The sequence below is a fragment of the Cibotium barometz genome, chromosome 17 (genome assembly GCF_041138505.1).
Source record: "Cibotium barometz isolate CiBa-2024 chromosome 17, ASM4113850v1, whole genome shotgun sequence".
Lineage (NCBI taxonomy): Eukaryota > Viridiplantae > Streptophyta > Polypodiopsida > Cyatheales > Cibotiaceae > Cibotium > Cibotium barometz.
This window is the reverse complement of record NC_141062.1, coordinates 13928477-13951829: the sequence shown is the minus strand read 5'-3', so window position 1 is coordinate 13951829 and position 23353 is coordinate 13928477. Positions and strand designations below refer to the sequence as shown.

The following is a 23353-nucleotide window of genomic DNA, read 5'->3' as shown; positions in this document are numbered from 1 at the left end:
ATCAGATTCATTAGGGGCCAGCCTCGTCTGGTTCCGGCACCGGATTTCTCGTCCGCCAGCTGGACACAGGAGAGGGATTTACGATGGGAGCTCCTCAGCAGCCTCACCATCTGGTTCACCTGGAGGGCCCGGTGTTTCACGGCCTTTGAGGGGAGACTGGAGCCACTAGCAGAGACTGTACGGGGGATTTGGCAGGAGTTGATCCACACCTTGCGAGGACAGTACGACCGCATCTGGGGTGACTCGGATGAGGCGATCTTGCGGCGCCAGGCCTTTCACACCACCTGGCGCAGCGGCCCCTTCTATACCTTACACACGGGATCCCGCCGTTGGCATTACAGGCCACTTGTTTGGCTCCCCCCCCCCCCCTATTGTATGATTTAGCCCCTCAGTCCTTTGTACTGATGCTTGTATTTTGCAGCAGCACCTAGGGAGAGTCTCCCGGGCTGCCTTGCTGTGTTCACTGCTCTGTTTCTCTTATGAGCAAGAGAGATCTTTTGTAGCCCTACGGGCGTTTTTATATAACTAATGAAAGGATCTTTTCTCGGAAAAAAAAGAGAGAGAGAGAGATGGAGAGGACATAGTATTGGGTCCCAATTACCCTCTGTAGGGCCCCCACCACGGATGGTGTATTTGCTTTATTAGAATGATGAGAAATCTGAAAGAAAATACAGCAATCTTGGACCGTTTCTTGGCTGGAAAATCCTGCCCTTGACCTTCAGTTCTCCACCCCTTTGCTTAGCAAGTCCCTTGGCTTGTCTAGCCCTTGATTTTTTTTTTTTTCCGAGAAAAGATCCTTTCATTAGTTATGTAAAAAAAACGCCCGTAGGGCTACAAAAGAGATCTCTCCTGCTCCTAACAGAGAGAAGAGCAGTGAATACATCATGGCAGCCCGGGAGACTCTCCCTAGGTGCTGCAAAATACAAGCATCAGTCTAAAGGACTGAGCGGCTAAATCATACAATGGGGGGGGGGAAGAGCCAAACAGGTGGCCTGTAGTGCCAACGGGGGGATCCCGTGTGTAGGGTGTAGAACGGGCCGCAGCGCCAAGTGGTATGAAAGGCCTGGCGCCGTAAAATCGCCTCATCCGAGTCTCCCCGGATGCGGTCGTACTGTCCTCGCAGGGTGTGGATCAACTCCTGCCAAATCCCCCGAACAGTCTCTGCTGGTGGCTCTAATTTCCCCTCAAAGGCCGTGAAGCACCGGGCCCTCCAGGTGAACCAGATGGTGAGGCTGCTGAGGAGCTCCCATCGTAAATCCCTCTCCTGTGTCCAGCTGTCGGACGAGAAATCCGGTGCCGGAACCAGGCGAGGCTGGCCCCTAATAAATCTGATGGCCTGACTGCCCTGCTCCATCTCATAGCCCATAGCAGGCCCTGACGAAGTCGACCAAGCAGCGGCACCCCACGTAAACATACCCTCTGGAGAGAGGGGGGCTAGAATACGCAGCATCCGCAGCCAAATCTGCTGTGCCTGAGGGCAGTCCCAAAGGCAATGTCTCTGTGTCTCCATAGGGTGGCCGCATCGGACGCAGGCCGCCGGAAGACCGCTATAAACAAGCCAAGTGCCAACTGCTGAGCCCCTGTGGGCGACCAGCCACTGAAAAGCCGAGATCCTGCGGGCCTGTCGACTAGCCCAGAGTCGAGCCCAGAAATCCTCCAGGAACTCCTGTGATAGTCCCTGCAATCGCCAATGCCCCGCTGCCGCTGGAGAAACCGTCCTCCTCGCCGTCAAAATATGCCGTCCCAGCCGAACAGTATACTGGAAAAATGTGATCTCTGTGGCCTCAAGGGATGCATAAGGATCATGCCACTCGTACTCTCCGGGGTCCCACTGTAGCCGGGCCAAGGGGCGCGCTGCATATGCCCATATACGCCAATCCGGGAGCACGTCAGCAGGGTCGGGGTCAATATGCCACTTCCGAGAAGCGGCAGCCACTACCCGAATCCTCTGAAAGGTGCACTCTGCAACCAAAGGCGACTCCACCTCCACTCTCTGGAGTCGGCCCTCATCCTGAATCTCATAATAGAGGCATCTGCCATCCTCAGTGCTAGCTCTGACAGCAATCAGGATCTCCAACTGTGTGAAGGCACCCATCCACCGTGGGGCCACTGGCTCGAGAGGTGTGAACCACTCCTCTGAAAGTGCCTCCTGAATATCATCCCTCATAATCAACCCCCCTCTGAAGTGACTCAGCCTCTCCACCTGGGTCTCCTCTGGTAGACTGCAGAAAGCCTGCCAGTCTCCAAAACTACGAGCTGGGCCTGCCGCTAAAGGTCCCCAGGCTAGACGAGGCCAAGAACCCAGCATATGACCCTGCTCTGTACGAACCGCTGGGCTCCAGATGAGCGGCTGCCTGGCCCGCTCCTCAACACAAGACGGAGGCCGCTGAGAGAGCCCCGGTCTCAGCAGCTCCCAAGCTCTCAGGATACTCAAAGCAAATCTGTCCTCCCATCCTCTACTGAGGCCTGTCCTCCTCATCTCTATGAATATCCAGCGAATCTCTGGTGCCCAAGTACCCCCTGCAGGAGGCGCCCGGGCCTGCAATCGCTGCAAGAGGAGCTCTTTCCAAGGCTCAGCGCCTGGAAGCAACCCCCGAACAATAAGCTTCCCCAATAAGGCTCTACTCTGATCGACTGGATCTATAATGCCCAAACCGCCCTGAGCCAGCGGAGTGTAATAACTGCCCATGCAACCTTTGCCCGAGCTGGCTGACCGTCCCGCCCAGACCACAGAAAGTTCCTGATCAGCCTCTGTACCTGGCTGATGCAAGAGCTCGAAAAAATCCAGCAAGACGTAATGTACCACATAGTCGCTAACAGCCCCTGATTTGCCACCACCACCCTCCCAGCCAAGGATAGTCGAGCTGTACTCCAATACAATAGCTTCTTCCGAATGCTCAGAAGAAGCGGGGCAATCTGCTGCTCAGGTGACAAATCGAGGCCAATCTGGCATCCCAAATACCGCACTGCTGTGCCGGGAGGAATCCATCTAAAACCGGGGTCCGGACTCCATGTCGGAGTGGGAGCACTACTGATCCAAAAGGCCACTGTCTTGCTGGATTTTGGATCAATTGGCGCAAGACAGTGGCCTTTTGGATCAGTAGTGCTCCAAAAAATACTCCTGCAATCAGCACCTGGCTGCAAGCTGTGGAATACAAAGCTGCCACCCCTCTGATCCATCCTGGCTCAAAGCCCAGGCGTAGCATAGTGCCCTCTAAGAATCCCCAATCAACTCTATCGTATGCCTTCTCAAAATCGAGAAGCATCACGACCAAGTCCTCGCCAAGAAACCTAGCTCGGGCCGTCGCCTCCCAGAAAGTAAAGATGTTGTCAAGGATACTGCGCTCCTTGACAAATCCTGTCTGAGTAGCATGAATCAACTCCCCCAGGAAGGGCTGGATCCTCAAACTCAAGGCCTTTGCCAAGACCTTGTATACAGTATTGAGGATCGTAATAGGCCTCCAATGCCGAATGTCATCCGATACTCCCTCCCCCTTGGGGATAAGATAGATCAAACCCTCTGAAAAGCTCTGCGGCATCACCCCAGTGTCCAAAACATGCTGAAAGCCCCTGCGGAGGCCTGGCCCCAAAAGGTCCCAATAGCGCATAAAAAAGGCCGGCGTCAATCCGTCCTCCCCTGGGCAACTATGTCGCGGCAGGACCCTCAAGGCCTCGGCAAGCTCAATCTCTGACAGAGGCGCACCTAGAACTGTGCGCATATGGTCTGTGACCCTCCTCTGCACATGGGCCCAAACAGTCTGTCTGCATACATCTCGATCCTCAGTGGCTGGCTCCGCTGAAAGCAAGTCACGATAAAAGGCAGTGGCAATGGCTCTGATCTCCCCGAGCTCAGTAGCTATCGATCCATCCGGTCTAGCAAGCTGGCGAACCCCTGCTCGCGCATGACGGGGTCCAGTGATCTCAAAAAACTCCCCAGTCACTCTATCACCAAGCTGCGTCCACTGAGAGGCCTGACGACGATAGTAAAACTCATGTCTCTGCTCCTCTGCCTCTCTAACCTCCTGGCGTGCCTGGCTCAGCTGGGACGCCACCCACTCACATGCAGGCTGCTGCTCCTGAAGGCGCTGTAGCGAAGCAAGGCTGCGTCTCAGCCGTTGCTCCCGCTCGCGAATCTCTCCCAGTCGTGTCAAAGCTGCAGCGTGTAGAAAAGAGCTAAGATCAATGAGTCCCTGGGCACACTGGCCCGCTGCATCCTGGTCAGAGCACTGACTATCATGCCAGATCCTCTCAATGTCCTCAGCGAGACTGGGGTCTGCAAGTACCCTCTCTGGGATCCTCAACTGCAAGCTGGGCTCCCGTGTCCCCTCCTCCAAAGTCAGTATAACTGGCGCATGATCTGAAAATGAGGTGCCAGCAAGAATGCCGACGGAGCCCCCTCGCTCCCCCAACCAATCGCCCACATAAAAGCGATCAATCCGAGATAGATTAGTCCCTCCCTGCCGGCGATCCGACCGAGAGAAACTAAGACTGTCCTGAGACCGGGAGAAAGCCCCATGCTGCCATGCATCAGTGATCCTCAGTGTCATACAAAACCGGTCCCAAGCTGCAAGCTCCGTGCCGTGCACTGTAACATGACTGCCTCCCACCCTATCTGCCGGGTCCTCAAGCATGTTGAAGTCTCCCCCAACACACCAATGTGCGGCCTCTGGCAATGCATCTGTAACCTGAGTCCAGAACTCTGCTCTGGCACTAGCATGATTGGGCGCATAGATGTTGAGCACACCCAATAGCTCATCATGCATCCTCAGAATGACATACTGTGCTCTACCAGGCACAATGATCCCTCGGTCCACAATGGCCTGCCGCCATGCATCTGCAATAACCATGCATACTCCTCCCTGTCCACCCAACGGACCAAACCCTGCAGACCAGAAAGTGTCCCATCTACCAGGCATCACCGAACCATATCTCCGGATCCTGCTCTCACCCAAGTGGTGCTCCTGCATCATCAGAATGTCAATGCTGCCACCAACCAGACATCTCTGTAGCTCCTGCCTCAAGCAGCCTCGATAGCGTATAAAGTGTGCTCCGCCAAGGCCCTGTACATTCCATGAGATGATCCTCATGGATGTCCTACTGAGGTGGATGCTGTCTCAGCCGTACGGCGGGCCTTCGCAAGCGGCTTGGATGGAGAATAGTCCCCATCCGAACGGCTGCGAGTCTGCCCACCCGGTGTACTGCAAGAATCCCGGATCAGGCGCCAGTGGCTGTGACCCATGGCGACTGCCTCCTGCTCTGACATAGTAACCTCGTGAATGCTCACATATCCTGGGTCACGCGCCAAATCTGCAACTATGCGCACGACCAAATGCCGAATCCCGGATGTATCCACACCCCCGGGATCCAAGACAAAATGAGCCAACTCCCAAAGTCGGCCTAGCACATCTGTAACCTCCAAATCGCTCATGTGATGAGAAAACTCAACTGCCTGAGTCTTCAACGTGCTGAGAGCGAGCTCTAGAGTCCACTCCCGGTCACAAGGTCCACATAGAGGGAACGAGAAGGCCACTGCTGAGTCTAGTGCCTCCTCCCCGCGGGCCGGAGGTATCACTACATGCACTCGGATGGGTGCTGGCTCATGGGGGCCCTCTGCTCCAAAAAGCCGTGTGAAGGTATAATCAAACGCCGCCGAGCGTTGTCGAATGCCGAGGCGACTCAGCCGACTACGAATAGATGAAATCCGTGAGGCCCTAATCGGCATAGGTCTCCTCTGAGATGCTCGAGCGAGGTCAGTGCTCAGCGCCCTCCGGATTGCAGGTGAGCGCCAGGGAGCTGCCAGGACCTCCCGGGAAGGCGAGGCGGGCGGAGGGGGAGGAGGGGGAGGCGAGGGAGGAGGAGAGGGAGCCGCTGCCGAGACCGGAGCGGGGGCGGAAGGAGGCGATGGTGGAAGCGAGGCGGTGGGAGGGGATGGGTGTGGGGGAGGTGAAGGAGGGGGAGCTGGCATCTCCTGGTCCTCGGTCGCTGCAGGGGTCTCCTCCTGAAGGGGAGCAAATCTGTTCCTCACGGGAACCCAGTGAGGCTGAGACTGTGGCTGCTGCTGCAGCGGTACCTGGGCGTGCTGCTGTGGCTGTCTCCCTCGACGGCGCCCCTGTCCAGGCTGCCACTCCGAGGTCTCTGTGGCCTGAGCAGGTGTCCCTGAGGCAGCCTGCCGAGCCGAATCTGTGGGCGGGCCATCCGTGGCCTGCTGCTGTGGTGAGGGCCGAGGTCTCCTGCGAGGGCAGGCCTTGGCCAAATGACCGACCTGCCTGCAAATGAAGCACTGGTTCGGGAGCCCCGAGAACTCCACTCTCTGATCATTCCCCCCCCCCCCCTATCCTAGGTAGCTGAATGACCTTAGGAAGGGAGGAGATGTCAGATACTAACACTCTGACCGAAGGTAGCCCAGCTGCTCTGGCCACCACTGAAGCTGCTGAGGGGCCCGTCTCAAGAACCGAGCCCACCAGTGCTCCGAGCCTGGAGAGGAGCGGAAGATACTCCCGGCGGAGACCAGGGAAACAAACTGTAATATGGAAGAGGCGCTCTCCCAGCTCCGCCGCAGCTGGGTCAAATCCATGCTGCCAAGGCCTGAAGAAAGCCCGAGCACCCCTGATATCCAGAGGACTCATGGCAAGGACCTTGGCAACGCTCTGGGCGGCCTCGAACTCGATCTGATAATGTCCCCGGCCCAAGAGCTGTACATCAAGGATCTTGCCCACATCTGCAAGAAGGCGAGCCTGAAGTAGATCCCTGATCTCCCCTCTGCTGGGGCGAGTGCCGACTATACGGCAGATGGTGGAGTGAGCCTGAAGGCGTTCCACCTCTGCGGTGAGGCTCGCTTCCTCTTCCGGCGAAAGAGAAAGCCTGATGGGGAGGACCTCGGTGGCGGGCGAGGGGGCTGCGGAAGAGTCCCTCTGAGACGAGGCGGGAGGAGTCTCCATCAGAGTCTGAAGCGCAAGCGAAGGCGAGGCGAAAGTGGAAAACCTGCAAGAAGCGGGCTGCACACCAAGAGGCGGAAGGACGGAAGACGAAGAGGGAAAAAAAACAAAAACCCCCAAGGGGTGAAAAGCAGCACGACAAAGGAGGGAAGGGGGGGGCGGCGAAAAGAGGAGAGGCCCAGAGGGGGGGGGGGCGGCGACAACGCGAGAAGGAGGGAGGCGGGGCGCTGCTGAATGGAGGCGGCGAGAGCAGGCGAAGAGGCGGGGGGGCGACCAGGCGGCAGCGGGGGGGGGATGGCGAACAGGCGGCAGCGGGGGGGAACAGGCGGCAGCGGGGGGGAGATGGCGAACAGGCGGCGAAATGGCGAAGAGGGGGGCGCAGCGGCGAGGAAGGAGGGGGGGGCGGCGCAGCAGCGAGGAAGGAGAGGGGGGGCGCAGCGGCGAGCAGAGGGAAGCAAGCGGGGGGCGGAAGGAAAACAGGCGCGAGGAGGGGGGGGGGGAGCGAGGGTGCGCAGAGCAGGGTGAGGCGGGGAGCTTCAGCGAGCCGAAGATTGAATTGACTTTGTCTAGCCCTTGATTTGCTTGAGCACTTGGTGAATAATGAGATGCATCATTGGGATTATGGCCTCCACTATTTATACTTCTCCTCAGGAGCAGTCGGCCAGCATAGAAGCAGTCGGCCAGCCCAGAATTGTCCCACGACTGGGAATTCAGCATTAAATGCTGAAAAGTCCCATTAAATGCTGGAAAAATTCCCATAAATTTTGCGCATCTCTTCCTGGTTGGCTGAACATCAGGCGCCTGCTTCTGAAGGTCTGGGCACATCTTTTGTCCACAATCCCAGGGCTGGGCAGCCTGTATGGGCTGCCCCATACTTGCCCTACAGCCATATAAAGGCTGTAAGCTCCTGGAAATAGCCTTATCTTTGCCCTAGGGCTGTCCTACAGCCCCTCCATGGCTGGTGGCTTCAGCCTGGGCCTTCCTGGCCCTCATGGGGGTGGTTCTACACCATTCCCATGCCCACACTCAGATCCGGGGTAGCCCTATGGGCTGGCCCCTTGTCCTAACCACTATCTACTCAGTGATCTGGCATCCGGTACCATACCAGATACACAGAACCACTGACATCATTCTAGAGAGAGACTCACAGCGTGGACTGGCACTGTTTCATGTGCAGGACAGTGCACACCTGACCTTGGACTCATGTGCAGGACAATGCACACCTGACCTCGGACGATTGAGATGGATCCCTGGCTGACTCGTCCCGGACTGGGCTCACATGGGACCAGTTCACCATCCCAGGTCCTGCACCTTCTGTACAGAAATGTCTACGTGGCATCCAAGTACGGGATGCACGTGACATCCCCTTTTGCTTAACTTGACGGAAGCTGCATAGCCTTCAAATAATCCATCAATAACGCCGGATAGTCTTCAAAGAACTCTTTGTCGAGCCATACGACTTCATGAGTTCCTCGGTCCTGAAACTTCGTGAGGAACTATCGTAGTCTTCGGCCTGAGCCATGCTTGAAACGGTGCAGAAGGATTTGTTTTGGAACCATTACTTCTGCTTCATCCACAATGTCTGGTTCCGCTTCGTCTTTGACCTCTGAAGGGGTGGACCTGCATATGGCTTTAACCAACTGACATGAAATACATCGTGCATAGTCCAACTCGGAGGTAGCTTTAACTGCATAGACACCTCATTAATCTTTTTCCGGATGGGAAATGGTCCGAAGCTCCTGAAAGACAACTTTGGGCATCGCTTGCCCACATGTTTCGGTCTTTGCTTCATAATCCGAAGATAAACCCAATCTCCTTCCGAAAACTTCATATCTCTTCGGTCTTTATTGGCCTGTCAAGTGTAGGCCTCTTGTGCTTTAGCCAATCTGTCCTTTACTGACTCTAAAATCTCCCGGTAAGACTCCGTCACTCTGTTCGCCTCCGGTAGTGAAGACGAAGTCCTGGTTAACAACGACTGGAAAGGTCTTCCAAACGCTGTCTCATATGGAGTCCTGCCAATAGCTGAAGAAAAAGAGTCATTCAAAACAGCTTGAACTAAAGGCAAAAACGATTCCCACTTACCTTGTTGATCGTGGACATAACATTTCAGCACATCAAAGACCAACTGGTTGTATATCTCTGTCTGGCCATCTGTCTGTGGGTGGAATGCACTGGAAAAATTCAACTTAGTACCAAAATTATCAAACAATGTCCTCCAAAAATGACTGGTAAACTTGGCATCTCGGTCTGACACTATGGTCCTAGGAATCTCGCCAGTTGGGTACCAATGCCGAATGAATAACTGGGCAATATCCTCGGCGGTCACATTGGCCCTGCAAGGAATAAGCATAACAAATTTGCTAAACCTATCAACAATAGTTAAGCACTGCGTATTACGCTTACTCGGACTGGGAGGCAGGTTTGTGACAAAGTCCATCGAAATGTCCTGGAAAGGACCCTTAGGAATTGGCAAGGGCTGTAACAACCCTATCTTCTTTCCACGAGGAGCTTTCACCTTTTGTGACAAATGTCACAACGTTGTACATATGTAAACACATCATGCCTCATCTTTGGCCAATAGTATTGCCATTCTAATTTCTCCAGAGTCGAATTCATGCCCCTGTGACCACCTGTAATGGCGTCATGGGTATCATGGAGAAGAGCTGCCCGGAATGACTTCATGACACATAGTCGGCCTTTGTAGAAAAGCCAACCATCGCGTATCAGAAAATGGCATGGTCCTGTGGCATCCAATGCCTGTTCCCACTGAGTACCGAATTTCTCGGAATCCCCGTACGTGTGCTTCATGTCCTCTAGTCGTGTACCAACAAGGTCAAGTCTAGTGGTCTGAATGGTAGACACTTGTCCCTTCGTGCTCAAAGCATCGGCCACTGGATTGGCCTTTCCTGGAAGGTACTCAATCATACCACCGAACTGCTGGAATATCTGATTCCAGCGGTGTTGTCGATCACTCCACTGTGCACTTGGCATCGTCTGAATCCAGCGCAATGCCTGATGGTCAGTGCGAACCTCGAAGTCACGGCCATATAGGAAATGTTTCCAATGTTTCAAGGCCTGTATAACTGCTAGGAGTTCACGATCATAGACTGAGTAGTTCTTTTTGGCGGGCAGTAACTTACGAGACATGTAAGCTACTTAGCCTGCAAGTGGCTTATGAGCGGAAAGTTCGGAATACCTGGCTCACACTTAATGGTCACCAGGGTGTTTGACACATTCCGATTGCTCTGGAACGTGTGCTTGTCCCACTTGACATTAGGAAGAAACTTGTGAAACCACTGGATACCCAAAATTATGTCTGTTCCTACAAGAGGGGTAACCATAAAGTCACGCACAAACTCTATGCCCTGAATCACTAACTTAGCACCTAGAGCTTCGTACTTGACGCTCGTTGTTATACCTATGCTAAAACCCTCAACCTGTTTGTCCACCGGAGTCAGCTCGAAACGGGCACGCCTAGCGGCCTGTTTCGTGACCACATCCTCTGTGCTGCCGCTATCAAACAAGACAACGACTCTCTGGCCACCTATGTAGCCAAAGGACTTGAGCAATTCGTTGTGCTCATACTCCTGGTCATGGGCGCCTTTCTGCTTATCTTCGAGCTCCCGGCTAATAGTTGCTCCAACTGAAGCACCGGGGTTTGAAGAACTAGGGTTAGCCGCTGGGGTCTATGTGGGAGCCGAGCTCACCACGGAAGCTGTGGAGGTGGCGGCGGCCTTTGGAGGCTTCTTCGGACAATCCCGAGAAGTATGTCCTTTTTATATGACAAAAGAAACATCTACCCTCCTTGTACTGAGAAAGCTCCTCAGCACTCAACTTGCCACCTGTCTTGCCTGCCTCCGCTTTCTGGTCTGGAGTAAGCTTAGACGCATTGTTTGAGTTCTTGGAGCCAGAGGCTCCCGGGCTCTGTCCTGGGGAAGACCCCGTCTGGTTCTGGCTTTTGCCCCCGAGGTGTTAGCCCTGGGAGAAGCCGGCTGGGAAGTCTTGGGCTTGCCACCATTGTGTTTCATTTCTGCACTCTGTGCAAGCAAGAGTGCGTCCTCAAAGGTGGCTGGCCTAAACATACGCACCTCCCATTGGATTTGTGTGTCCAGGCCATACAAAAACTGCCCTTTCTTGTCCGTATCAAATAAGCCTAATTGCAGACATAAGGTCGAAATTTTATTGGCAAAATGAAGGATTGGTTTCGCGTTCTGATGCGCTCCCCTAAACTCGTCTTTGAGTCGCTCAAGCTAGTGGGGCGGTAGAAATCGCTGCTTAAGGTCGCGGACGAACTCGTCCCACACATAAGCTGCCATACCTGCTCTGGTGTGGGCATGAGCCCACTGAGTCCACCAAGGAATGGCCTCACCTTCCAAGTACCAACAACTGGCTAAGATCACTCTGTCAGTATCTGTTTTCCTCACTGCGGCAAAGTAAGCTTCAAATTGATGTAACCATGAATCAAGAGTTGTGGGATCGAGTTTACCATTATACTTACTGAAATTCATTTTCTCGGGAAAATGATTCGAGGGCGCCGCCAGTGTCAATCTGGTATCCAAAGCTCTGAGGTAACGCTCGTGTTCCACGTGTCGCATGGCATTGTCTTCTCGTTGTCGGATCTCCAATGCACGCATCTGCAACTCAAGCAAGGAGCTTGGCTGCGGATGTGACCCTGCGAGAGGGTTCCTGTGATGAGGATCTAGTATCTGGGATACGGAAGGAAAGGGAGGAGGAGATGGAAAACGCGACGCTGGAGAGCGGGTACGCTCCTCCAGAGCCAAGATCCGCGCCTTCTGCTCATCCAACTTGGCTGTCCGTTCTGCGACGAGTGCTCGCATCATCTGCTGGAACATGTCTGACACTCAAGCCGGGTGCCCTAGGTGGGCTGCCTGGTGCACTCTGGTCCCATGGTTCTGGGTCTCTCTCGTCGCTGAAGCTCGCCATGGTAGGAAAATGCAATTTCTTTCTGAACGCAATATGATCATCCATTATCTGTGTGGGAGACTTCCGGAGGCTAAAAACCAACCGTCCTTCGAGGGACAGGAGTCACTCGGAAAGGGGTAGTCCACCGGGGTCTAAAAACCAACCACACGAGCGAGAAAAATTTTCTGGTTTTCTTTGCTGAATCTTTGTCCTTGAAGTAGGCTCTGATACCACTGTAATATGCGGAAGGCTTCGGAGAAAGATCGGTAACTTCAAAACTCAGAATTCAGCACTCTTTTCGCGATGGAAATTAACGCACAAACTGGAAAGGAGAAGTGCAGAAAATAGAGAGAGAGAGAGAGAGATGGAGAGGACACAGTATTGGGTCCCAATTACCCTCTGTAGGGCCCCCACCACGGATGGTGTATTTGCTTTATTAGAATGATGAGAAATCTGAAAGAAAATACAACAATCTTGGACCTTTTCTTGGCTGGAAAATCCTGCCCTTGACCTTCAGTTCTCCACCCCTTTGCTTAGCAAGTCCCTTGGCTTGTCTAGCCCTTGATTTGCTTGAGCACTTGGTGAATAATGCGATGCATCATTGGGATTATGGCCTCCACTATTTATACTTCTCCTCAGGAGCAGTCGGCCAGCATAGAAGCAGTCGGCCAGCCCAGAATTGTCCCACGACTGAGAATTCAGCATTAAATGCTGAAAAATCGCATTAAATGCTAGAAAATTTTCCATAAATTCTGCGCATCTCTTCCTGGCTGGCTGAACATCAGGTGCCTGCTTCTGAAGGTCTGGGCACATCTTTTGTCCACAATCCCAGGGCTGGGCAGCCTGTATGGGCTGCCCTACAGCCATATAAAGGCTGTAAGCTCCTGGAAATAGCCTTATCTTTGCCCTAGGGCTGTCCTACAGCCCCTCCATGGCTGGTGGCTTCAGCTTGGGCCTTCCTGGCCCTCATGGGGGTGCTTCTACACCATTCCCATGCCCATACTCAGATCCGGGGTAGCCCTATGGGCTGGCCCCTTGTCCTAACCACTATCTACTCAGTGATCTGGCATTCAGTACCATACCAGATACACAGAACCACTGACATCATTCTAGAGGGAGACCCACAGCGCGGACTGGCACTGTTTCATGTGCAAGACAGTGCACACCTGACCTTGGACTCATGTGCAGGGCAATGCACATTTGACCTCGGACGACCTGAGATGGATCCCTGGCTGACTCGTCCTGGACTGGGCTCACATGGGACCAGTTCACCATCCCAGGTCCTGCACCTTCTGTACAGAAATGTCTACGTGGCATCCAAGTGCGGGATGCACGTGACACCAACATATTTATGGATTTTGTCGGGAACCTTCCTCCTAGTGCAGGCAATAGGAACATGGCATGCTTGACTATAGTGGACCGCTTTAGCAAGTTTGTTATTTTGATTTCTTGTAGGGCCAGTGTAATGAAAATGTTGCGTGTTTGTTTGTTAGGCATTGGCACCCAATTTGTGGTTTGCCTAGGACCATTGTGTCAGATAGAGATGCTTAATTTACTTTGCATTTTTGGTGTGCTTTGTTTGACAATTTTGTTACTAAGCTACAGTTTGCTAGTGCACCCACATACGGATGGTCAGATGGAGATTTACAATTAATTGGCGTTTGACGTTCTCAATTGCTACGTGAACGATCAACAAGGAAGTGGGATATCTTTTTGCCATTGATTCAAGTAGTTCTATTCGTCATTCATTGACAAGACACTTTATGAGGCGGCTTTTGGGAGGCCTTTCCGTTCACTCATGACGAACTCTTGAGGAGGTACTTGATGAAGATCAACGAGATATCTTGTCATAGCGTATGTGTGGAGCACCAAACTCTTAGCCAAAGGGCAAGGAGGAGAGCTTAACACATTGCATACGAGGTTGACCAGCAGGTCCAACAATCAAAGGGTAGTTATGTTAGGGTTAGGGTTGCACATAGACAGAGACACAGAGAATGAACAGCAACAAGAACTCTCAAGAGAGAGAGGGTGATTGATGCTCACACAAAGATGATTGCATAGAATGGGGTTTACTCCACAATATCAAAATACAAAAAATGTGGTGTCTTTTCACACCTAATATCCAAGGGGAAAAACCCAAAGGGAGAAAAGTGTCCTTGGTTAGCCCATGTTCACATGTGGCACTACTCATAGCATATATGCCGATAAATCCCCCCTATAGTGGCAATGTTTGTAGAGCAGATCACTCTTTGTAGGAGAGTAAGCCTAAAGCTTTGTGGAAAGCTTCAAACTTCTCTCGAGGTAATACCTTCATGAATAGATCTGCAACATTGTCCTGTGTAGAGCAGGAAGATAATGAGATCTCCTTTGCATGAAGCCTCTCCGTGACACAATGATAATGAATCTCTATATGTGCTTAGTATCCGCATGAAACACTCGGTTTTGTGCCACGGGTGACTGTCAGTGAGTATGGTGGTGGGTGTCTGCTGACACTCATGAAGATTAGTCATCAATCTCTTCAGCCATACACAATCTACTGTGGCTGTAAAGGTTGCCTTGTACTCAGCCTCACAAGTAGATGTGGCAACAGTGGTCTACCATGATATGCATGAATGCCCCAAAAAGAAACAATTCCCACTGGTGGATTGCCGTGTATCATAGTCACAAGTCCAGTTGGAATCACTGTAAGTATGTAACTGCTCCCATTGGGATATACCAATGCAAGATCCAAGGAGCTCTGAAGATAGCGAAAGATCCGCTTCACTGCTTGCCAATGCTTTGTACCTGGACTGTGCATAAATTTTCTACACTGGGAAATCCCAAACTGAATATCCGGGCGTGTGTTGCATAAGTATATGAGGCAGTCCACTGCTTGGCTGTAAACACTCATATCAAAAGGCTCTCCAACATCATACATACTCAATTTCAGCCCTGGCTCCATCAGAGTAGAGATGGGCTTACAATCTTGAAACCCAAATTTGTGCAACAGCTTTTGAATGTACTTTGATTGGTGTACATAAATTCCAAGATCTGTTTGCACAAATTGTATGCCCAAATAATAATGCAACAATCCCAAAAGTGCTATCTCAAATGACGTTTGCAATTTAGCTTTGAATGTTGAAATTTTATCTATATCATTCCCAGTTAGCAACATGTCATCCACATAAAGAATGAGCATAATCAAAGTGCCATGATCCTCTTTCACATAGAGGGTGCTCTCCGTTGGACTCTGCGAAATCCTTGCGTGGTCAAATAAGTATGTATCTTCTCATACCAAGCGTGGGGAGCTTGTTTGAGACCATACTGCACTTTGCAACTTGTTTTTTCAACTTGTGCCACAAAATGCTGAAAACATGCAAATACATTAGATTTGGCCTTCAAGGGATACACCCATGCAAATTTGGAGTAGTCATCAATAAAGGTTACAAAGTATAGATGCTTTCCAAAAGATGGTGTCCGCATAGGACCACACACATCACTGTGCACAAACTGTAATTTTCGGACAGCCCTTGTTGATCCATCTTTTGGGAATGCATTTTTGTGCATCTTACCCAATATGCACCCTTCATACATGTTTTGGTGGCATCTCTACGTAAGGCATATCGTATACCATTTTATGTCTTTGCAGTAGCATCGAACTATCGTAATTCACATGCCCAAACCTGGCATGCCACAATTCTGCCTCGTGCATGGCAGGTGTAAGAGTGGTAACCACATGAGCATCATTCTCTCTCCTGTCAAATCTGTCAAGCGGATATAACCCATGGTACAATGTGCTGGAAGTGACCAATGCAAAGCCACCTTCACGGTCTTTCACTGTGCATGTGCTGTCCTCAAAGTTCACGGCATATCCTCTTTCAGCAAAAGAGGAGACGGACAACAAGTTCTTCTTAATCCTTGGCACATACAATACATTTTGAAGACATTAGTCTGTACCATCTGCTGTTGTGAGGATCACCTCACCAACACCCTAAACTGGATAAGAAGAATTGTAGCAATCAAAGCCATCGCTTGGGCATCGCAAGTATCCCAGCTCTTCTGCTCTTGTGAGGGAGGAGTGGGTACTGCAGCTTGTTGAGCACCACAGCCAGGCGTGTTAGGTGCTATGTCAATAGGGCGTACATCTTCACCTGACACATAACCCCATAACAAGAAGATTTTGGACCATGAAACTCCAGAGGAAGTAATTACTACCATCCAATTTGTCCTCTTGGGACAAAACCCCGACTATCTGTATCGTTCGTATTGCCATCCATTTGTTGAAATCTCTTTACTAAGAGATGCAAACATGTGCAACCAAATATGTTGTAAAAAGCACTTGCAGGCAAAATGCCAAACGCATTGGAGTGCAATGCCAAGTGACCACAAGGTCCTACGCAAATGTTTTGCCCCCAATACAAGGCTGAGCACTCGGCACCAGTGCCGACCGAGCTGGTGGCTGAATTGGGTGGTGAAACGCGAGGCGGAGTACAGGCGGCCATGACTGGGCAGCAGCTGGGAATGGAATTCTGCAGGCGACAGTCGGTGACGGAACAGGGCTGGTCAGATGCAAACACACGACAGGTGACGGAACAGCAGACGGATGGTCGAATTAAGGTAGGCGAATCTAGCTTTGATACCACTGTTAGGGTTAGGGCTGCACACAGAGAATGAACAGTAGCAAGAACTTTCAAGAGAGATGGTGATTGATGCTCACACAAAGATGATTGCATAGAATGTCTGGAGCTCGGGGGTTGACTCCACAATACCAAAATACAATAAATGTGGTGTCCTCACACCTAATATCAAAGGGGAAAAACCCAAAGGGAGAAAAGTGTCCTTGGTTAGCCCATGTTCACATGTGGCACGCCGCACTACTCATATCATATATGCCAATAAGTTAGCCAGAGGTTAACGCACAGGTCATAGGCGGCCAAAAGAGCATAAATGCAGCCGGTATACAGCTGTCTGTAAACACACAGCAGAGGCAGCCTTTGTACAGCCAAACACACCTCTGAGGGGGCAGCTAGAGTTGTTGCAATAGAGCAGTGTGCTGGGACAGCAAACACACCTACAGGGCGGCCCAAATTAGTCCCCAAGTCGAGTCCACTCAGTCTTGTCCAGTGGACAGCAAGTCTCTTGTACTTCATCATCTTGGCAATACAATCAAGCAAATACACTGACCACAATGGTGGGGGCTCTTCAGAGGGTTAGTTGGGACCCAATTTTTCATTCTCATGTACTTCTCTCAATCCTTATCTCAGCATTCAGCAAGTGTTATACATCATTCTCTATCATTAAACGCTTCCACATAAGGTGCATGTAACAATAAGTATAGACCCCGATACGCTACAAAAGGTTCTTGAGTGGCCTATACGACGGATATTAGGCAAGTGAAATCTTTCTTGGGTTTCACTAGCTTTTTCAAAAAGTTCATCGAGGCTTACGACAAGTTTGCCACCCCGATGACTCAGCTTCTAAAGGGGGTGAGAAGCAAGAAAGGCAAGGTAAGTGTTTTGTGGTGGTTTGGAACAAGGAATTAAATTAGTGTTTTAAAGCATTTAAAGAGCTAGTCACCTTAGCACCTATGTCGCTTATTGTGGATCCAAGCAAATTATGTGGTTGAGATAGATGCCAACAATTTTGCAGTTGATGCAACCATGTTCTAGGATGGGAGACCCATAGCCTTTCAAAACAAGAAGGTTTCGGAGACACAAATGTGGTATCCTAGCGAGGAAAAGAAACTTCTGGTAGATATCCATGCGGTGAAGATCCGGAGACACTATCTACATGGTGCCAAATTCGTAGTGTGGATGGATCACCACTTGCTGAAATATGTTTGTGATCAAGCCGACCTGAGGGGTTAAAAGGCCAGATTGGTAGAACTCATGTAGGAGTTGGACTTTGAGAACCATAACCAAAAGGGGGTAACCAATCTAGTTACGGTTGCAGATTCCTTTAATAGGATTCCTGCCGTCAATGCTCTCTCTTTCATGGAGATATCGACCAACTTTTCTCTCTCAAGGGGTGTCGCCGACATGATTTGTGTCATGTGCATAGTGTGTATCTACCGTGTGCTACACGCACGCAAGACTAGCTTCGAGGTTTGGGGAAGCTTGGAGCTAGGCAGGCTGATTGGCGAGCTGAGTTAGGGATAGACTAACGGGCGGGCGCCCAAGTGTGGATGTCCGATGACCGGCCAAGAGCCTATAAAAGGGTGGCCAAGGTTAGTCATTAGTCATATAGAGTCTCGCGAGATTTGTGAGAGCTCTATGTGGTCAGGAGCCTGGATCTAGTGCAGACGTGCACCTGCTTTACGCAGCCGAGGCCGGCAGCAATCTCGAGGCCCACGAGGGTAGCTTCGTGGCGGTATGGGATGTCGTGAGGAGGAGATTGGTCGGTATGTCAACCTAGTTAGCTCAGCTCGTGGTCATATTTTTTCTTTTCAGCATAGGAACACCCAGTATAGTATTTTAGGTGATTGTATACATCCCTCTCAGGGACCTCTTGTAAATACAGTTGATTTTGGAAATATAATGGATTCTTCTTTGTATACCGCTTTCCATTGTGTATTGATTCCACTTTCTTCATTTCTCATCCCTTCCATGAAAGTCAATGAATTAAGTGTGTTTGAAAGCAAAGAATTATAGAAGATACTTGATTCGTTTTAAGATGTAGTTCTTAAGGAACTGCCATCAGGTTTATCACTTGAACGGGCAGTAGATCGTATTGACTTGATCCCTGGTGCTCATCCTGTCAGTATTCCACCTTACAGGATGAGCCAAGCTGAGGAAGATGAGTTGGCTAAACAACTCGAAGATTATTTAAGGATGGTCCAGATCCGTCCAAGTAAATCACCTTGGGGTGCACCTGTTTTGCTTAGGAGAAAGAAGGACAACACCTGGAGAATGTGTATAGATTACAAGAGATTGAACAAGCTGACAATTAAGAACCGTTATCCTCTCCCTAGATCAGATGACCTGATTGACCGGTTAGCAGGAGCGAAATATTTCACGAAGATAGATTTACGTACTGGCTATGAAAGGCATATCGAAAGAACCGCCTTTCGGACTAGGTATGGCCATTACGAGTTTCTCGTATTACCTTTTGGGTTAACCAATGCTCCAGTCACTTTCCAGCAAATGATGAACGATCTTTTTCTCGTGAACATTTGGAAAAATTTGTGGTGGTGTTTCTGGATGATATTTTAATATATAGTCATACTCTTGAGGATCATGTTAGACACCTCCCAATTGTCTTATCTATTTTAAGACAGAATCGACTATATGCTAAGTTAAGTAAATGTGAGTTTTTTATGACAGACATCATTTACTTGGGACACAAGATCACTAGAGATGGATTGAGCATTGACTATGATCGAGTTCAGAAGGTTCTGGATTGGCCTATACCGCGAACAGTGAAACAACTTCGTTCTTTTCTCGGTTTTGTTGTTTTTCTTCGGAAATCTGTGCGGGAGTACTCTCAGCTCACACTACCAATGATCGACTTATTGAAAGGTCGTGGACGTAAGTCAAATCAGCCTATCACTTGGAATAACGATTTGGATATGGCCTTCAGACTTTTGAAAGATAAAGTCAAGGAAGCACCTATCTTAGCATTACCCGATCCTAGTCGGCCTTATGTTCTTGAAATTGATGCCAGTGACTATGCCATCGGGGTTGCTCTATTTCAAGATGGTAGACCGGTTGCTTTTGAAAGTAAAAAGTTAGAAGACACTCAATCTCGTTGGCCAATCCTTGAGAAGGAGCTTTATGCTATGATTTATGCTCTCAAGGTTTGGAGACATTATTTATATGGTTCCAAGTTTGTGGTATTGACTGACCATCAGTCAATCAAGTATGTGTGTGATGCGGATGATTTGAGAGGAAGGAAAGCTCGTTGGGCTGATATAATGCAAGATTTTGATTTTGAGATCCGTTATCGGAAAGGGTCCATGAATAGTGTTGCAGATGCGCTTAGTCGAATTAGAGAGGTGAATACTTTGTCGTTCATCGAGATTTCTACTAACCTATTTCAGTCATTGAGAGGGCTTTGCAGGACTGATAGTTATTTTGGTCCATTTTGGTAGAAGATCCAGGACGGGAGCTCATTGATTGACCAAGACTTGATGACTGAACAGCCTACCATTCAGGTTGCAGGAGGCTAGTGGATGGTTCGGAATGGTTTACTATTCCGTAATGACAAAATTTGTGTACCACAGATCCCGGACATTAGGTCCAAGATTCTTAAGGAGTGTCACGACGTCCCTTCTGCTGGACACCCTGGGGTACACAGGACGCTATCATTAGTGAAACACACTTTTTATTGGCCAAAGATGAAAGGGTATGTAGAAGATTATGTTCTCAAGTGTCAAATTTGTCAAGCAAATAAAGCTGAACGCTTTAGACAGGTTGGGTTGTTGCATCCTTTGCAAATCCCAGGTAATAAATGGGAAAGTATTTCCATGGATTTTATTACCGGATTGCCAAGAACACATCAAGGCCATGATTCTATTTGGGTTGTGGTAGATCGCTTGACAAAAATGGCTAGATTTTTACCGACCTGGAAGACTATTACAGCTACGCAATTAGCACAACAGTTTATCGAGCAATTGTTTAGACTGTACGGGTTACCTTAGGACATAGTCAGTGATAGGGACTCTAAGTTTACGAGTGATTTTTGGAAACTTGTTTTTGAGAAGTTGGAAACAACTTTGAATTTGAGTTCCTCAGATCATCCTCAATCTGATGGCCAGACTGAAAGAGTGAATCAGATTTTGGAAGATATGCTTCGAGCATATGTATCCAAAAGACAGAGATCATGGGAGGATTATCTTCCTATGTTAGAATTTGCATATAACAGTACTAAGCATAGGAGTACAGGTTTTAGTTCTTTCATGCTTATGTATGGTTTTCAACCTAGATCACTTGTTACAGTAGGATTATCAGGACTTCAGCATGATGCTGCACGTAATTTTTTGCAAGATATGCAAGAAATGTTACAAGTTGCGAAGGAATCTATTAGAAGTGCTCAAGACCGAGACAGATTTTATTCTAATAGACATCGTTCACCCAGAGAGTTCTCTGAAGGAACGATGGTGTATTTGCGAGTTCCGAAAGATTCCGAGACTTTACGGACAGGTCGATCTCCGAAATTGTCCCCTAGATACTGTGGAACATTTCGTATTACATGAAGGATTGGTTCAGTTGCATATGAATTGGATTTGCCTTCTCATGTGAAAGTTCATCCTGTATTTCATGTAAGTAGACTGAAGGAAGTAGTGGGTGGAACAGACCAGTTAGTTACTCCTCAAGAAATCATAGATGTCGAGGACATGACATTTATTCCGCACGAACGTGAAAAGATTCTTGGATTTCGTGACAGAAGATTGCGTAATACGCTTATCACGGAATACAAGATCAAGTGAGAGGATCGTGTTGAGGAGGACGCTACATGGGAGACATTGACTACTCTTCAGAGAGATCACCTTGGCTTTTTAGTGAGCTCAGGAGTGAGCTCTTAGAGGAAGGGGAGTATTCATGTGCACAGTTTATCTACCGTGTGCTACATGCACACAAGACTAGCTTTGAGGTTTGGGAAGCTTGGAGCTAGGCAGGCTGATTGGCAAGCTGAGTTAGGGATAGACGGCGGGCGCCCAAGTGTGGACGTCCGATGACCGGCCAAGAGCCTATAAAAGGGTGGCCAAGGTTAGTCATTAGTCATATAGAGTCTTGCGAGATTTGTGAGAGCTCTATGGTCTGGATCCTGGATCTAGTGCAGACGTGCACCTGCTTTACGTAGCCGAGGCCGGCAGCAATCTCGAGGCCCGCGAGGGTAGTTTCGTGGCGGTATGGGACGTCCCGAGGAGGAGATTGGTCGGTACGTCAACCTAGTTAGCTCAGCTCGTGGCTCGGTGGGGACAGCCAAGATTGTGGGCTTGTCATGGTTGGGAGGTGAGTCAGGCCTGCACCCCCTTCTTGTTGTTTGTTTGTTTGCAGATTTCGAGTCTCGTACTAGGAGCGTTCTACGAGGAGATCCTATGGGGTTTTGACAATTTGTACTTCGCTAGAATTTGGCAATCGGTTCCGGTTGGTAGCACCTCATGAGATTTGTGTTCCGGATACTCAGGTGAGTGATGTAGAGGTTAATATATTGACTAAGTATTCCATTTGAAATGATTGCTGTTCAGGAATGGTAGGGTTTGTGTGCCCAATGCAGGAGATTTCCAACGCCGAAGCCTCCACCCATCTAATGGGTGGGGGACTTTGTTTGTAAGGTACCATTGGGAGGTCACACCTATTTGCAAGTAGGCAAGGCTGTCCACAGAATGAGATGCAACTGTGTATTTACGGTACCTCCTCACTCAAGAATAAAAGATTGTTTAGAGTGAGTTGATGTGGTAGAACGGTCTTCTAGACAAGGAAACTTGATTGAACATTAAAGCTGCTTTGTAAAGCAACTAAAAAGGTCTCTCCTAAATGGATTTTGTTTTTTCTGCTTTCTGGGATATTTCCAATGAAATTTTTTCCTCATGCATACTACAGGTAATCTGCATGTCTCTGGCTTTCTTAATAGTTTGCTAAATGATAATTTCTTATACATGCTAATGACACCCCTATTTTGGGTGCTGTGTGTCCAGAGAGCAATCATGGGGCCTTTAATCATCACTCTCTTGATAGCTGTGAAGAATTTGTACTTGGAATTCGTTCTCAAGGCTAGAAAGCAAGGCTGATCGAACAAGGCTTGTTTGACATCTTAAGATGATGTACCTCTTGCTGCATGTATTTGTAGAATTCTTGTCATTTTTTTTAGTGCTTATGTTTCTTTCTGAGAGCGATCATAAGCCAAGTGTTTTGGCATCACTTTTAAACGTACAGAAAATCATTTGTACTTACCATGGCAAGATTAATGGTATTGATGCAATCCAGATGATTTATACATGTGCCCAATCTTTTCTGCAAGGGCTTTACTGGTTACATTGCCAGGTAATGATGACTACTTTGTTTGGAAACTTATCATTTGGAGACCATAATCTTGAAAGTTTGAATCCTGGATGGAATTTGGTCACAAATTAACTGCCCTTTTTGGTGTCTGCTTTTATTTGTGAGGATTTGGTGTAGTTCAAAGAAGAAAACCGAACACACTTATTCCCGGGAAAAGAAAGCAGATTCTTTGTGTACTCTGCTATACAGCACCACATTCTGTACACCTAGCCAATAGTTGATGTTGGTTCAAGTACGCCTTCTCGATTATATTTACATCAGATTTCAGCTCTCTACTCAGTAGAGACATTTGGAATGCTTTCATCCACGTGTGTTCATCAGGGCAAAGCATCTTCTCCTAGAGCTTAGATCTGTCCAAAACACCTACATGATTCCACCAATCCCTTTGAGACTGCATTTACTTTGGATTACCATGAACATCCTCGTTTGCATTGGACAAAACCTCAAAATCGGCATTACCCACCACCTCAACTTGCGGCTCCATTTCAACGTTTGTGCCAAGTCTCTGCCAAA

The 23353-nt window shown here is 49.4% G+C and overlaps 1 protein-coding gene across 1 annotated transcript in view; it reads left to right on the top strand.

The window, feature by feature from the left end:
• LOC147629709 (uncharacterized) overlaps positions 1-22899 on the top strand; it is a 35384-nt gene extending 12485 nt beyond the window's left edge. Inside the window, exon 2 of the mRNA XM_086811254.1 lies at positions 22477-22899. Within this exon, the coding sequence (XP_086667380.1) occupies positions 22477-22569 (93 nt within the window). The 3' untranslated portion in view covers positions 22570-22899. The remainder of the gene's footprint in view (positions 1-22476) is intronic.
• The last annotated feature ends 454 nt before the right edge of the window (positions 22900-23353 follow it).